General features: G+C 36.6%; 1 protein-coding gene across 4 annotated transcripts in view; it reads left to right on the top strand.

Moving 5' to 3' along the window:
* Positions 1 to 18,295, top strand: part of khdrbs2 (KH domain containing, RNA binding, signal transduction associated 2) — a 75,473-nt gene that overhangs the window by 15,046 nt on the left and 42,132 nt on the right. For all 4 annotated transcript variants that reach the window (XM_042010576.1, XM_042010573.1, XM_042010574.1 and 1 more), the window contains exon 3: positions 13,972 to 14,088. In XM_042010576.1, coding sequence (XP_041866510.1) covers positions 13,972 to 14,088 — 117 coding nt within the window. The remainder of the gene's footprint in view (positions 1 to 13,971; positions 14,089 to 18,295) is intronic.

Here is an 18,295-nt window from a genome sequence, read left to right as displayed (position 1 = left end):
TTCGTCTCTATACTGGTTAAATTAATTTTAGATTAGTCATAAAATGCACATACAGAGTAAAGGTGGAATTGTTAAACAGTTCATTGTACTGTTTTGTCTAGATACATAAAATAATATAAGAAAGGCCAAGGCTATTCTTCAATGAGTAGACTTAGTCTTTGCTTTGGTCCTGATGCAGAGCTTAAGGGAAGCGCTCATATTCTACTAAATACAAAAAAAGTTTGTTGTCAGTATTAATAACCTCCACATATGGTTCAGCCCATAGTTTGCTTTACTACTTCTCTAAACCATATAAAAACACCATCTGGGATAATTTTCCAACCTGGTTTGAGTTGCCAGTAGCTGTTGTAAATTTCTATTTTCAATAATGCAAAGTTGGCACATTTGGTTTGTATGCTACATAAAATTGCCTCAGTTTAATAAATACTGTTGGCCAGCTAGATGTCAAGGTACCTGAGCTATTTACATAAAGCTATTCTAGTAGTTTTAAGCTACAAATCAACAAGCAGCCAGCCTGGAAAACACAAACATTTTATACAGTTCTTTTTATAATCTACTCAGCAAAGTTATCAGACTTGACAAAACTTTGCAAATGAAGCATTGCATTTCATTTTTCAGCTTGACTAAGCTATGACCAGCTATTTAGGGAAATGCAAATGTTAACTCAGTTTTTCCTTTTTTCCCATTAATTATTTCCATTGTCTGCAGTACCCTCAATGTAACTGCCAACACTTCTTCTTTCGCTCATGTTATACCGAGTTAGATGCAAAGTGGTATTACAGACCTAGGAGCAGTAAAATCACCGAGAACGGAAAAGGTGAGATTAGATTGAACTCACTGGGAGAAATTGAATGCCAGATTTTCTAGTGAGCCAGCATTGCAACAAAACTTGATACCTTGAAAAAACCAACCCCCATCCCTGTTTTGTCCAATGTTTTAAAGTAAACTAATTATATTACTTCTAAGTTCAAGCTCAAGTTCTCAATCAGTCATTAAAGCATAATTGAATGTAAAAGTGGTTAATTTAACTATCAAGACTGCAACACATACATTACACAGCTCTGGTAATGGTTTGGACCAAATGACTAGGTATATCTGAAGCAGCAAGGCCTGTGGGGTGCACCTAGTCAGCAGAGGTGAGAACCTTCAGTACATAGAGTTGTTAAGAGTAGTGGTGAACCATCGGGATGCAATGGGATGTTGAGGGATGTGCTGGAACAAATATGATCCCCTGCTGTTAATGTCGGTGTCAGATACAACTGGGGGCATTGGAGGTTTAATAATGTCAATGGTTCTGCAAATCAAGCTGTTTTGGCGGCATGCCATGTGGAATCTTAGATGGAGAGGACCATAAAGTTTTGTTCCAATAGTGCAATTTATCAGTATAAAACTATGATACATTGAATAAAGCACCTAATAGTAGCTCCACCTCACCTAGCTACAATATTTAAGTACATCTCAGCCCACAACTTAACCTACATAATTTGAGATTACATTTAATGATCATGATATATTTTCTGATCTGTACTTTAAAAACATTACTTCAAGGATTTTACTGTATCTGTAGTGACAACGTATTACTACTTTTATCCAAGTTATACTACTCGATTTGAACATGTCTTTATCTGTTGTAGACGTATATGTCTAAATGGAAAAAAAGATTAAACAAAGCATTGACTTATGTACAAAAATGTTCTAAAGCAGCAAATATTTAATAATGTGCATGCACACTGTGTGAAGTTATGGGTTTCAGTCACTTCCTTTGTGGCACTGTAGTAGTGCCTTAGCATGGAATATTTATGAGCCTTTTGGTTTGTTTTGATATCATCAATGTCCCTGTGGAAGAGAAATAATAAAACTACACAGCCTCACCCAATGGGATGAAACAGGCCCTTTTCTCAGCAGACACTTTTACTGGGAAACAAAGCTTTTACTAAACAGATTAATAAGTCATCATTTATAATACCTGTGCTCTTACGACATGTAAAAATGTGCACAATGAAAACTATCTACAGCTCTGTCTGTAAAGTGCCAGTTTAAGTCACTTTTTTCAGAACTGGATCCTTCACATTAATCTTCCCTCAGTGGCTTTGTCAAATCGGAAATCATGCACATGACTTCTCCCAAGTAACAATTTAATTATCTTGGATTTAATTACCACACAGCAAGATGGCAGCTTTAGGCTCCAATGCACAATGTGAAATGACTAAAAGACCAAATCTGTGACTTTGTTCTGTTTTTAGCTTTGGTGACAGAAAGTCATTGTGTACCTGAGTAGTAGACATGAGAAAATAACAGAGACATGCAGTTAAGCTCCACAAATTAACTAAACTTAGCATAAAAAGTAAGGAAATAAGTGTTTGGTCAATTGTTTCTCCCCTTTAATAATACCAATTGTTTTATTTAATTATACATTGTTGAAAAGTATGATTAGTCCCCTTTACAAGGACATATATTTTATCTATACCTCTATTACTGAGGTCCCTAACAGTGGCCAATATGTGTTGTTTTTTTCCCATATTAGTGTGAAAGAGTGAAATTATTCAATCCACCAAGCAAAAAAAAAAAAAACAAGAGTGAATACCGACAGGAGAACATTTCAGGGGATTTTGGGACATTTCTACAGGCTCTACCCACATGTTCAGCTGAGGTCGTCATTCCACAGCAGCACTATCCTTACAAGTTATAAATTTTAAAGGTGAATAAGTAGAATCCAACACCAACTGGTAATATTAAAGGGGAGAAATTATAAACCAAACACTAATTTCCTTACTTTTTGTGCTGAATTTAGTTGGTGGTACTCTAGCTCTGCAGGGACAGATGTTTACAGAAGATGTACAGAAACAACTGATCCTTATTCCGTTCTGATTAATATTGTTAGATTTTATGCTCTCATGCCCTATTAGAAACTGTTTTTTTTTTTTTTAAACCAGTCTAAAAGTATACTTGTAGTTTGGTATAGAATCATTTAATTTGAAAGCACTGCATTAATTTTCCTTTTGTTTTTCTCATTGTCTTTGTGGGGTATGCACTTCAAAGTGGTGCTTTATCTGACTAATTATCATTAACTGAAAGTGCAGTGTTATCAAGATGTCTAAGACAGTGACACTGCAGTCTTATGAGTTGCTGACTGTGCAGTTAGGTCACAGAAGCTGTTGTTGGACAACCGCTCTATCCCTGTGGACTGCACCTTTGCTTACCTTGCAGAGATGCAATGATTCACTTTCCTAGGACCAGAATGTTTGGCTTCTGTTTATTATATGCAATATCCTTTTTCTTACAAAAACATTTTTTCACCTCTGTGATTCTCAGGTTTCTTGACTACAAGTTCCACTGCTTTTCATTAACCAATTAATCTGAGAATCAACTCTCACTTGGGAAACTAAGATAATGTAATTAACCATCAGGTGGAATAAAAAGAAGAAAAAAAAAATGTTCCCAAAATGTAATTTTATTTCTTATTCAGTCTTCAAGTGAAAATGGATATTTTGATAAAATCTGTATCTGTAACATGATAGGAGAAAATATTTGATTTTCTTGATTTTAAACATCCTGTCTAAAACCACAATATGCAGAACTATCTTATCTTTACTTCAATGATAGACAGAAAACTATTAACTTATGCTTTTAAATATCACAGTTTTATTATTGTTTTAATTTTTGAGCACAGAATGTGCAAATAACAGGTAAAATTCCACAGTTAGACAGGGTTTTTGAGTTTTTAAACAGTGTAACTAATGGAGCAGGAACATAGACATAGAGAGTCAATGTGGATCTTTTTTTTTTATTCTCTAAGAAACTGACTCAGCTGGCAATTTTTAGAGATTTAAAATCAATTGAATAGAGTGAAGAGTTCCCAAACAAAGCTTAATCACTGTCTCAACACTGGCCTGAGGAAGAATGGCTAATTGATCTCTATAGAGTGTCCTGCAGGGCTCTCTGGACTAAAGCACAGCCTTTCACAGGACTTTCCACAAAGATAAGGAATATCCAGCCAGTGGGAAAAAGCAGCCATCAGTGGCCACTTTGGTGTTCATTTTACAGTATCTTCTAGACTGCACATGTGCTGTTGTTGCAAAAAATATTCATATTTCTGTCACATGTTCATGCTTATGATGTTTTGGCTCATCTGTGTACTGCAGTGCTGTGTAGTGTAGTGATATCTGGATAAGTCATACAGATACTGTTAAAGGTTCACTTCTGTTTTGTGCATCATATGAGATACAAATCAGAGCAGAACACTTTTTTTCTTTAAGGTCTAGAATTTATTGAATATTTAACTGCTTATTATAACTAAAGTGATCATCTAATGGAAAAGCAGTGAAGAAAAACTTGTGAAACAGCCAATGATATAGTTTTTAGTTGTTTACTTTGGTTGATTCTGCATTGGATGACTTTTATCACTGCTGCTTAAGACTTTTGCTTTAAAGAAACCCCCCCCCCCAAAAAACCAACAACAAAAATTGGTTTTAGCCAGATCATCAGTTTTATCAGTTTTTTCCATCAATATTGCTGTTTAACTTCAGTTGTCACATCTGATGGTTTTATGTCAGGTATCACCACCATGTAGTTCAGGAGTGTCCAATGGTCCTCAAGGGCCGCTGTGTTGCAGGTTTTCAATCTGCCCCTGCTCCAACACACCTGACTTGAATTAATGATTCACTGTACAGAAATTCATAGGTTGCTGGATCTATTTAATTTGAGTCAGGTACTTGACCACTGAAACCACATCCCCCACACTTTTAAAATAGCTTGCTATGTCACTGCCTAGGAGAATCACCCTCAGTCGAGATTTTCTCCTTTCACTTTGGCATACAGAAGATGTGGTACCAGGTAACCTTTCTCCAGGTATTTTCAAGTCATTGGCAGACATAACAGGCAGTAAGAGAGGCAGAAGAAGTGGCACTGGACCCGGATGACCACCACAAGCTGCCTGCATTTCCCACTGTTCTGCTCTTTAATGCGCAAGAAGCTTGCCTGTTGTTTTTCCTAATAACAAACTGTTGATCACTAAAGAGCTAAGAAGTATTATCAACAAAAAGAAACAGTTTTTTGTCTGGTAATCAAGAAGAAATACCAACAAGTATATTAGAGAAGAAAGTTGTTTCCAGAGAAGTAAGGAGGAAATATTAGGAGAGCCAAACCTAAATACAAAGGGAATATTGAAATTAAGTATAACAGTGGTAACCTCAAGGCAGCTTGGCAAGGTATAAGGAATATGGCCTCTATCAATAAATTTACCAAGGAAACAAAAAGAATCATTAGTTTCAGAGATGTACATGGATCTGCTGAACACCTTCAGCTCCTTTTCTCGCTTTAAAAATTCTATAGAGATTTTACTCTATAGAAACCCTGTTAATAATAGTATAATTTCACAAGATGAAGTCATTTCCCTGTTCGAAAGCATGACAATCAGAAAGGCAAGGGGACCTGATGCCATTTGCTGCCGGACTCTGTATTACTGTGCGGACCAACTTAGAGAAGTTTTTACTAATCTCTTGCAGAACTATGCTTAAACAGATCCCACCCATCTGGAAGACCTACACTATAATCCCTATCCCCACAACAAATCACTCCCAAGATCTTAATGATTTAAGAGCTGCTGGATTTACATCCTTGGTCATGATATCATTTGAAAGGATTTAAAACATATATATTGTAGTTTCTTTTACTGAGGATAAGCTCGACCCTGTCAAGACTGTGGCGTGGATGAGAGGCGTGGATCTAAATGCAGGCTTATGATGCAGGAGACAGACTGTTGCAGAATATGATTTTAATGAACCAAACTAACCTGGAGGACTGAACTAGTCTTGAATACTAAGCACATGAAGACTACAATGAAATCACAATGTGAAAAGGAAACCAGGGGGTATAAATACACACAGATGGACTAATGAGGAACAGGTTAAATAAATGAGCAAATTAAACCAGGTGCCCAAATGACAGGAAACAGAAAGCAAAACAGAACACACAAAGGAAAGATCTACAAACTAAGACAAAGAAGTACATAACATGACAAAACTACTAAACCAAAACCCCGCAGATCATGACAGAACCACCGCAGTTAGCATATCAGCCTAACAAAGGCATTGATGATGCAACGCTGTTTATTTAAAATTCTGTATATAAGCATCTGGAAAAGCTCAGGGTTCATGCCAGGTTTTATTTGCAGACTTTCTCTTCTGCTGTTAATAAAGTGCAGTCCCACATCCTGATTGAAAGACTTTCTTCCCATTTTAAACTGCTACATCAGCTTTTAATACTTATCCTAAACTTTCTTACAGGTTCAGCAGGCCCTTGTTTATGGCCTGATGTCCAGTAAATCTGTGTCAAACACTGTCACCACAGGTTTGTGCGCTATAACTGCTACTTTATATTGTGTTCACAGACAGCTGCAGATCTTCCCAGGGGAACAGATATTTTGTTAAATTTTCTGATGACATTGTCCTCCTGTCTCTGCTCTTTGGTTCAAATTTGTTCATCTTTGAACAAACGTATTAGCTGATATGATGATAACTGTCTGGATATTAATACCAAAAAAACAAAGAATATGATCATTGATTTCAGGCGTAGCTATGATCACAAAGTAATAGTAAAGACATCTAGTGTTTGATGGGTACGGTGTCTGATTTTAAATGGAAATTTGATATTAACACTGAGTCTGGGGTCAAAAGAAGTCAGCAAATAATTTTCTTACTGAGGAAGCTGGACTCTTTTAATGTTTCTACGTCTATTTTATGCACCTTTCACTGGTCATTTATTGAGTCTTTTTCTTTTATCTCTTGGTTTTATGGACTCTGTTAAGGACGGGAACAGCCTGAAAAAAATTGTAAAGATCTATTCAAGGATAAACGGAGTCAAACAGAGAGATTTGAGTTCACTCTGGGAGTCTTAAAAAGATGGCTATCACAATCATCAGGCAACTCCATCACATTATGGTCGATGAGCTTATGATGATACCTTCTAGTCACCGCTACCGTGCTCCCTTAAGTAAACCAAATAGTCCAGGTCTTTTATTCCTTTAGCCATCAGGCTATTGAATTCTGACAACAGTCTTTTTAAATTAACTGGAATTTTAGCCTGGACTTTTATTTTTTTATTTTTTTTTAAATATATACTTATTCTGGTCTTATTTTTTATTTATTTTTTTTACTTTATTTGTTTGGACTGCTGGTGCTGACATAGACCACTGTTTATTTCCTGACTGGTTGTTGATATGTGATGTGGATGTGGGTGAGCGACAAATGAATGGACCTTTTGGGATCAATAAAGCTGTCTTGAGTTGCCTGTTAGCTAAAAAAAATTAAAAAAAAAGCATATTTTTGCTCTCATATTAAACTGTTATCTCTGTTGGCTTTAATTAATTCTGTAAGTGTATTTAAAACCGAGGAATTGTGTTTTTGCCACAATTTTCAGCTCATCAGTCTTGGGTTGTTGTGACCTTTAAATAATACTGCTGCAGCTGCACCTCCACTGTACAGAAACCCAATTGTTAGCTGCTCAGAGATGTCAGTGTCCTAAAGAAAGGTCTTATCATACGGAAAGGTGTTTTGCTTAGATAAGTGCTGAAAACAGAGGGAGCACAGAATGTGAATAAGAATCAAGCACTTTATGATTGCAACACACTTCCACTTTGGGATACTACTGAGTCAACGTTTGTGTGATGGCTTTGCCCAGCACAAAGCTGCTCACCAGATATAATAAAGATAAACTGCATCCTTGTGTTAAAAAAAAGAAAAAACAAATCCCAGTTGTCATATACACTGTCTCAGCTCTATGTAAAATACCATTTAAGAGTTTTCAGTATGTTCTGCATTCATTCTGTCAAAGTTAGAAAATAAAGTCAAATATCAAAATGTAACAAAAATTCTCCTGATGTTTGTGTGATGTGTGATGAAGGAGCTACTCACAGATTAGAAAAGTTACTGTAAATTGTAACATATGATCAGAGAGCTGTCAAAAGTTTTGGGAATACCAAAAGAAATTCTTTGCATCCTTCTTAAAGCTGTTTGAATCAAGAAATATAGATCAAATGACTATAAATTATGTGAAATCTTGCATGTATGAGCTCATTACTCAATTTTGACTAAGCACTTTGTAACTTTTTTTAGCTCAGCATTTAGGTTTTAAAATCCAGATTTTACTGTTTTTTGTAACACTCTCAATCTTTCATTGGGCAACTGTTTTAGCTTGATAAAGAAAAAACAAAACCAAAAAACATTCAAGTCATTTAGTCAGTGAAAAAATTAGGCAGTTAGCATCACATGAGCCTGAGTTAGAGACCAGACCTATCACAATCCACTGAAAACAGAGGAGAGAAGGGTGTTAGTCCAAATGCCAGACCACCTGCAGGAGATAGGCAGGTGAATTAAGTTGAGACTTTATTATAAGTAACATAAAGCACTGTCAAGGCAGGATGAACAAGGTACTAAACTTAAATCTAGTGAGAAACAAAACTCAGATGCAAACAGATTGATTGACTGACTGGTAGGGAGCTGAAGACTGAAACCAGGCGGATAGGTCCTGATGGACTGATGACAAATAGAAGTGGCAATCGCTTACTAAAAACCAGGTATGATAGATGAGCAGGAAGTCAATACAACAGAATGCATAGGGGAAAAAGTTAACTAGAACACAAACTAAACCAGAATATGACATTTTCAAAGCAGAGAACCAGGACTAACCCAACAGAACATCACAGAACTAAAAGGAAACTAAGAAAGAGTATTGCATTCATGGACAGAAACATGACAAAAATCCATACTAACATTACTTATGGACAGTTAAATTTGTGCTAATATGCTCCTCGTGCCAAGTTATTAAGCTGATATACCCCGAAGTGGAAACAAATTGCCCTCTTTTTGTTGAAATTTGTAATTCTTAGATGGCCTGTTCAGTGATTGATTGATTGGCAGCCTTTTATTTACATGAAAATACTACACAATACAGAGGAGTACAATTTCTTTGCATTTTGAGCAGGATTTGTAAAGCTCTGTCTCCCAAGTTGTTGACAGTAGAAGGTATTCTAAAAGGAAAACTATGTTGCTGCTGTTCTGACAGTAAAACCCAGTCTGTGTTGATCACTTTCACAGTCTTAAGCAGCTTTTGTAGCTTTGCATCATTTTGGCATCACCAGCTGCGTTCATGTGTGAGCTCAAGCTGTTTGTCACCTGATAGAATTTCAGCCCAGTCTTCAGAGTAAAGTGTTATCATTTTGCATTTCAGCATACGCCTGCATGAGCACGTGTCTTTTGAACCACCAAACAATTCCACATTGGAGGTTAGAGAGGTGGAGGTGAATTAAATCACTGAATCTATATCAGGAGACTTTAGGTACAGCTATGGTGTGATGGTTCCACTCTTTTGAAGGCTGATTAGGCTGAAACAGTTAGGTTTAGGAAAAGATCAGAGTTTAGCATAAAAAACAAGTCACTATTTGATAAGGTTAAAGTTAAACATGGATCTCTTTTGCTGAGAAACATTGACACAGTACACCTGGGGTTTCTAGAAAGGTTACTCTGATGACTCAGTTTCAAATTTATAATAATCAAAATATTTGTCTTGTTTATAGTCTAGAATTTACATATTAATGAGAAGGATGTTATATCTATTAGTGTTGAAGGTAGGGCTGCAATGAAAATAGTCTACAACGAAGTTATCCGTCGACTATTACCATAGGCAGAAAAAAAAAAAAAAACTACAGAGTGAGACATCGTTTTCTAATCTTATCCCTGCTGAGAGTTGCACATGCCCAATAAAGTCCACCAAGGGAAAAATATGGTGGCGGACTAGGGAGCAAAACGGCAGCAGAGAACGTCAAAAGTCTGGGATAACTTCATGTTAAACTTACAAAATAAATTAAATACATGTGAGATTTGTGAAGCTGACCTTGTGTACCACGGAAGTACGTCTGCAATGCTCGAACATTTAAGGAGGAGGCACGTCGGACTTACATAACAACCTCATGCAAGATTTCAAAGCTGAAAGTGAAATAAGATCCATTAATAATAATCATGAGATACATAATCCGATTGGTCGACTTGTCATTTTAGTAGTCGGTGACTAATCGACCATCAGAATAGTCATTAGTGGCAGCCCTAGTTGAAGGTAATAGTGAACAAGAAAGCAAATTGGCCACAATTTACTCCTTTATTTTTGCATATATATATATATATATATATATATATATATATATATTTATATATAAAATATAGTTTGTTATATGTTTCTGTAAATATTGCTTGTGGTACAGTACCTCCTGACCTGTCACACAAAACCTACAAACAGCTACTCGTCTGCTTTCTTTAATGTCTGTGGAGCCTTGAAAGAAAATGCTCCACCGATCCACTCACTGCCCAGTCACCACTAGTCTTCATTAAAGCCAAAAGCTCTACCTGTGGCTTTAATCCTCCTATCAGACAGAGCCTGGATTTCCCCAGCACAGTTCACTAACCTGGCAGTAAGTGCCTCAGGACATGTTGACTGGCCCAGTGCACTGCATGAAAAAGCCACACATTTTCTAACCTGAGAGATGAAATTTTGTTTTATTATTCAATATGCAATGCCACCGTGTCTTGTCAATATTTTTCATGCTTATTATAGAACTGACCTAATACAGAAGCATGGAAACATGCTAGTTTGGCACATTAGTCACCCTGAGGTCGCTTTTTTTTTAAACTATTCTATCATTCATTTCATATGTTCATAAGTGTGGCCTTTGATGTTTGCCTACAAATTGAACCTCTTCTTTAATGCCTTTTTTCTTACTTGATATTCAACAATGTGAAAAACAGGGCCGTGAAAGTGTAATATATTATTATTATTTTGAGTGTATGAAGATCTTCCTTTATATTGCTCTGATGGATTATATATTACCCTGTGGGGATCATTTTGACATTACACAGTGAAGGATAAAGATAGAATGCTGCAGCCAGTGCTTGTTTTCATACTATCTTCCAGAGAACAGAGGTTGCAGTGTTATACACAATGTATACGGTAAGCTATATATGGTCCAACATCAATTACAAATTTCATATGAATATTAACAGCATTATTCTCAGGGAGCTTGTGCTGCATTACAGGTGCAAACTGTTTCTAAAGGATTAGTCAGCATGCTCTTAAAATTTTTACTGTTAAGCCTCTGAGAAGAGCTATTGCCTGTGTGGTGTCAAGGTTTGGAGAGAAGCTCTTCATAATTTCACCTCTGATACCAAGTGTCTCTTTTACATGTTATGGATCATTTCTTAATCTTAGGAAAACACGAAGAATCCTGTATGACCTGATTTTCATATGTGTTGTCAATACAGTTGCAAGAAAAAGTGTAAACAAAGTTGTTTGTTAGGTGCTAACAGTTTTCTAATTTTCATACAGTAATCTGCTATCTGTCACCTCAAGCAGAAGTCGATATGTTTCATATTAAATTAGAGTTTAGGGTAAATTAAAAACGGAATTTTTTAAGTATATAGCTGCACAGAACCTGTAAACAAGATAAAATATAGAAAAAAGATATGATTTATAAAAAAAACTACGTAATAGAAAATGTATTTGTCAGTGACATGCAGTGAGGACTTGTGCTTCTTTTTCAAAAGCTCAGAGAAGGTCTGCATGGATATTTTGAGCTTAAAAAGAGTTCTCCACCAACTTAGCACTATTCTCCTACAGCACTGCTTGACTTAGTGAGGGACAGTAAAAAAGGGATTGTGACATTGCTTAAGGCACCTTGTCAGGCTCACCGCGGTGCCCTCCGGTACCACACAAAGATTTTCATCCTTTTCCAGAGGAAAAGGACTTGCAAAAATCTCTTAACAAAGCTCAATCTGTGTATTAAATTGGGTATCCATTTGGAAAAATTACATGTAAACAGACAAAACATGAAGATTGAGTGGCATGTTCATTAGTTTGACAGCACATTTGCAACTTAATGAAAAACGCTGCAAACAGAAATGCAGAAGATGGAACAGAACATGACGTTTTTAAGGTAAAACATACCAATGTGTTTGCTTGTTTCTTCTCTATTTAATCATGCTTTTTTTTGCAGTTGTTTCCTGTTTCATTATGTTGCCTTATTACTTTTCAGTGTATGTGTTTCTGAATACATTTGTTTGTTTGATGTTTGTAGCTCTTGAGGCAAGAACAGATCCTCTATTGTGTCAATGTACTGTTGTTCAAAAGTACAAACATGAAATACACAGAGCTCCTGGTGAAAAGTGCTTTGCTCAGCTGCATTATCTGGTTTGCACATTTCCATTAGTGCAAGTCAACCTTCAGCTCCTGCGTTATGCCCTGTCGACAAAGAACTTCCTGCAAAAGTACTTTTTATGTATGGAAATATATTAAAATTCTTTCAGATAAATCTCAAAATTAAACAATATGTCTTCTTGGGAAAAGTTGTACTTTATAAAAAAACAAATATATGTCTTTATACTTAATTGCTGCATTCATGACACCCTTTCTTCTAATGGCTGCATACTTATCAGTGTTGAGGCTGTAGGAGGTAGCATCATTTCAAACTTCATTTAACACTGAACCGTATCCCTTTCTGAAGCTCAAATTGCTCGCCATGGAATAACAGAGAGACTCCAGACATTCATTAGCTTAATGAAAACAGGCCACTCTTCTTCTACCGCCCAGTGAGCGCGTTCTTGATGTAGCCACAGCTACCATCTGCTCTCCAGCTTCCTGCCAGCTATAGGATAGTCCTGTCACAGCAACTCCTGTGAAGAAAGGCATCCACAAAGGTGCCTTAATCACTCAGATCAGAGGACAGGCAAGGACAGTAGGGATGCTTTTCCCTACTTTTTACCCTTTTCTTTTCTTTTCTTTTCTATTCTTTTCGGCTTTATCTCTGTGTCCCCTGACGCTTCTTGCTATCCCAGTTGCGGCGTTGACTCGAGATGCTAATGATCCTCATGAAATAAGCTGAGTGTGCAGTTATTGACTTGCAGCAGCCAAACACAGCTGGCAGTAAGTTATTAGCTGCTCAGCCACAGTGGGAGATGGTGCATTCTGGAAAGGTTAATATCATTTAAGTGTTGGCCAGAGTCTGTTCTGTGTGGGCGGCTGACCACCTGTTCAGCTCTGGAGGTGAACTTTTATGATCTCATCCAACTGCAAACATTTGAAAGTCAAAACCATTTATTACAGTTATAAGAATGTGTAAGTAGGCTCTATTTTTTGTAAATGGTGATAAATTAGGGCTTTCCATTATTTGCTTCTATGTTCCTCAGAAACTACACATTTAACTACTGTTGTTTTATGAATTTCACCTCTTGGATAAATCATCACAAATACCAACAGTGTGGACCCAACATCAACTCAGAACTATACTTTCATCAATATGAGCTCTAGCTGGTGCACAGTGAGAGGGAAATGATAGTCAGCGCCCCGAGGCTTGAATCTGATGGTTTGTCATCTGGATAGTATTACTTAATTTCCCACTGGGAAGAAACTCATTATTTCTGACTTTATCTCAGCACTGACCTCTGGAACTGTCTCAGCAATGTTATTGGTTTGAGTCCATGGTCCCTTTTTCTTTTTCCTCCCCATCCCCACATAGATGACCCTAAATGCCAATAAGATACATGACTAGCGAGGGTGCAGTTCAAGCGAGGGATGGACACATATGTCATGCTGGACCGCAGATGAGAATCACATTCACCTTTAATGCGCTTTGTACAGAGCACAATGATATTGATTTATCACAGGCTGCATTACAGCTTTTTTTCCACATGATGAATGGTGGATGGAATGAGAGATTATACTTATAATAGATGACTAATGGTGTTCAAACATCTTTTATGGTTAACCTTTTCTCCAAAAAGATCAAAGTCCCTTTACATCCAGCACACAAAGAGAGACTTCAGCAACATTTGTTTTCAAGCTTAAATTTTTTCAGCATTTGTGTGCTCTACTGACATCTGTTAGAAGCACCAATAAGTCGTCTAATTCCCTTTTGTCCCTCTTGTACTACAGTTTAACTTTGTAGGGAAGCTGCTGGGACCACGGGGAAATTCTATGAAGAGATTACAAGAGGAGACAGGAGTGAAGATGTCCATCCTTGGCAAAGGATCCATGAGGGATAAAGGGAAGGTAAGACATATATTGATTTGTGCTGAAATATGGTTGTTTGGCTACTCAAAGGGAAATATTTACTGAAACAAAAATGCTTGAAATTCCACTGAAGCACAGCGGAATATTTTGACCGAGACTATCTGAACAGTAACTGAGATGAATAACACCCAGACTAGAATTAATAGCTTCCACTTGACAAACATATGCAGTCGAAAAAGGGAATGTTTTTCTATGTGTTGTTTAATAGCATATTCTGTAATAGTCAATTATAAATGCAAAGTAATGAATCTCTGTGCCAAAGTCATTTATCCCGCTGACTTATGGTCCCCTGGAGCCAAACTTACCCAAGCGTGTGCACAGACAACCTTCTGGATCTGGTATTCACTCTTATAACAGGTCTTGGAGTGCTGCTATAGAGTTACATTGCTATTATTACTGTAACCTCTGATTCAGACATCTTGACATGATAAAAGACATGCAGTCTTACCACCTCTTTGTTGAAATTGGAGCTGCATTTCAATACGGCGTGAGGGCAAAATAATACACAGGCTTTTAGGACGACTTTAAAGTGGCTGTAATTGATATTTTTACAAGAACTAGAATGAGAAAGAATGGCAGCATGAAGGCAATGTGACAGCGTAGAAGTTGTGCCCTTATTTGGATTATCAGCTTAATTTGTAGCTACTCTCAGCTTTATGCAGATTCATACCTTGAAATGATAAGTGTCAGCTCATTGCCAAGGCCCAGCTTTACTCTCTGTTCACTTTCACCATTGCAGCAGGCAGACAAAAAAAAAAAAAAAAAAAAAGATCTTAAACCTCACACTTCTTGTTCAAGACAAAACTGTTGAATGAAACAGTCAAAGAGCATCTTTTTATCAAGGGAGCATTCAGCAGAGCCAGATAAGAGGTGTTATTAGAGTGAGTATTGGATTTACATTCATTTATAGGCCAGAAGTACAACACTAAATAAATTATCTAAAATGTTTGTGTTAGTAAGTCAATACTGAGTTCACAACTAGTTTAAGATGCCCCAAAAAATCTGTTGCAGTGTCAAACTGCAGTGCACATAACATGTAAATGTAGCTACTGTGTGTATCTCTACCTACTAAATGCAGTCCACAGATTGTGTTTTTCACAACTTTATTGTTCATATACACCTGGTGGTACATCTGAATATACATTAAAAATGACCCTGACAACTACAAAATATTTTAGGTGTGTCACTTTAAAGATGAACCCACTTTATTGATCCATTTTCCCTTCTGAGGGCCCTTTTTTAGATAATCGTGACAGTAACCTACATCCTTAAACATGCCATGCCCTGATGTTTCTCAGTTAATATAAGACTAATTTATTTTTTACATTAATTATCTCGGGGCACCACCCTCTAATTATAGAGGGCAAAATTGTATATCTTTTATTATTAAATAAGTTTGTCTCTTGCACTACTAGTAGAGTTCTTGTTTGAATTGAACTGTTGGAGCATAGCTTTGAATGAGCAAGACTCAGATGAGAGAGAATTAGTCAGCTTCTCTTACAACAGTAGGACCAAGTTAGGAGTAGACATCCTTGACAAGACGCTGAGGCAGTATTCTTCTCGAGCAGCAACTAGAAGATGGCCTGTTGTGGTGTTTTATAATGTTTTGCGCATGACTGCAGAATGCATGGGTCCTCTACAGAGCTGTATCGATGCCAGAAAGACCCGGCGTGTGTTCATTCTTGAGCTTTGCAAGCGGCTGGGAAGTGAGCACATCCCAGAACCGCATGCCAACAGTGCTGAGTCAGGGAAGAGGGCAAACTGTGGCATCAAACGCAAGTGTGCCAAAAACAAAACCACAAGAATATGCTTGAAGTGCCTGGCGGGTAGTCTGTGAGCAGTGTGCAGCGTGTGTGTTAAATCTGAGGACTAGGTCACTTCATGTGTGTTTCCTTATTCATTTAATTAATTTTGTCAACCCTTCCATAACTATTTGTCATGCATTTTAGTCATAAATCCAAAGTTCATATCAATATTTCTAACGTAAAATACCACCTTTCAACAATAGATTTTTTAAATAATTTTGGTGGCTTTTTACATCAGTTCAGTGAATACTGTAGCTGTTGTTCTTCATTGTATGTCTATAGTTCACAGTAAACTTGTTTATTATAACAAAAAAATCAGCTAATTAATGTTAATTTAAGAATTAGATATATTTTTTTCTTCATTCATTTGTTAAATGTAATGATTTCCTTGCATTTGTTGTTGCCTCGTGTTTTTTCGATGCGGATCAATAATTCAAACAGGATAATAAAAAAAAAAAACACACAAAAATAAGTAAATAAACTAAAACTATAAAATGGTATAAAATGAGGGAATGATCTAAATAAACAAAACAACTAAAATGATTAAACAGGTTGATGATAAACTGTGTGCTTCCTAAATATTTAAATACAGGGCACGGCTGTTAGAAAAGACACATGTTGCTTGATATGATTTGATACAAGGAAACAAACACAGTAACATTACAAGTGGATTAATAGCAAAAGCAAGATGTCGGTCTTTTCTTATACCTAATCTGCCAATCTTCATTGATCTGAGAGCTTCATGAGCAATATCGAAAGAAAGGTCTGATCCAAGAGATTAGCATTAGCTCACTCTTATATCAGTATAAAACACTATTTTCAGCTGAGATGAGGATAATTTTTGTTAATAGGGTCTGGAGGAGGGTCAGAGCATCCCCCCATTTGTATGTGACCCATACCATAACTTAAAGGGATGTTTTGATTCCTTAGGGAATAAAAGGCAGTTTGGTTTGAGTTAATAGCTCCACTGGGAGATTTGTGGGCATAGCCACTCTTCTCTATTACAACCATTCATTTAGGTGCATCCAAGAATAGTTTTTCTTTCACAGAGAGCTAATCCTCTGGTCATCTGTTTAAAATCCAACTCTGACAGATGTTAATCAATAAAACTCCTAACATTATTTTTCTTAGGTGTGTGTCTCTTTATTTCTGCTGGGTCCTTTCTCTCGCTAGAATTTACTACACACACACACACAAAATGCATACTTTCAATCAATTAAACAGGAAATTATTATAATCAAGAACATAGTTGTTCATAAATAATCTCACTCAGTCTGATGATAACCATTTTAAACTACAACTGTAAATGTCCTTGAGAATTGTGCAGTTTTGACCATCTTCTTTATGATGAAGCTTTTAGCAAAATCATCTAAATTCAACTAAAATTCCTTAGCTTATTGTTTTCATCAATGAGAAATTAATGTGACATATAGATCATGTTCAGACTCAAACATAAAACTTAAGGTCTTTATTATTATGGCAGCTGAAGAAAATTTTTCCTTACTATCACATTTTGGATGTGCCTTAGTTGGTGCAGGAGTTCATTTAAATTTCTGGCTTACTTCCACTAAGCCCACAGAGTTCACTCATGTGCCACATTAACTTGACTTTAGTGCCTTTAATTAAAAAAAAAAAAGTTAAAAAAATTTCACATTTTTTAGCTACCTAATAGTTTATTTGCCTGCTTTTAGTGCACAAGTTGTGATTACTAATGCAAATTCTGTCTGAGGGACACATGCTGTGTTCAGACTCCTTTCACATGACTATGGCTGCATTTGTTCAGATTAAGATGTTTTCTGTTTCTGATATTAATCTTGGTTACCAACTAAGCAAGTGTAAAGGATTTTGAGATGAGACACTCAGGGGTCATAGATGAAAGCCATGCAGCCAGTCAGGGCAGCTGGGCTAAAGGCAGTTTATTAGAGATACAGCCAAAGTCTAATTACATGCAAAAACACAATGTCAACACATACTTTTGCAGCCAATTTCATCTCCCCAGGAGGATACATCAATCCAGCAGTAGAGCAATATTTCTGGTCTGGAAATTTTTGCAGTGGAACATCTCACCTGCCATATGGTCAATGTAACACCTTGTGCAGAGGCATTAGCCTGGTCAATGTGGAGGTGACTCTTAGAGCTAAAACACAAAGATCTCATTTCATTTTTGACTTGAGATATTTCAAATTAAACACCTAAGATTATGGAGAATTTCATTTTTTACATTCCTCATACAGCATTCCTCTTTAGGAACCTATTTTTATTTTTACTGTATTCCAGTTCACTGACAACAGGCAGGCATGCTACAGATATGTTAACAGTGTGAGCTAATCATCTTTCAGATATCTCCAACACAGACTTACAAGTCACGCAGTTTACATTCA

The sequence above is a fragment of the Melanotaenia boesemani genome, chromosome 16 (genome assembly GCF_017639745.1).
Source record: "Melanotaenia boesemani isolate fMelBoe1 chromosome 16, fMelBoe1.pri, whole genome shotgun sequence".
NCBI lineage: Eukaryota > Metazoa > Chordata > Actinopteri > Atheriniformes > Melanotaeniidae > Melanotaenia > Melanotaenia boesemani.
Note: the sequence above shows the minus strand (reverse complement) of the source record. Positions and strands in the feature narration are given on the sequence as shown.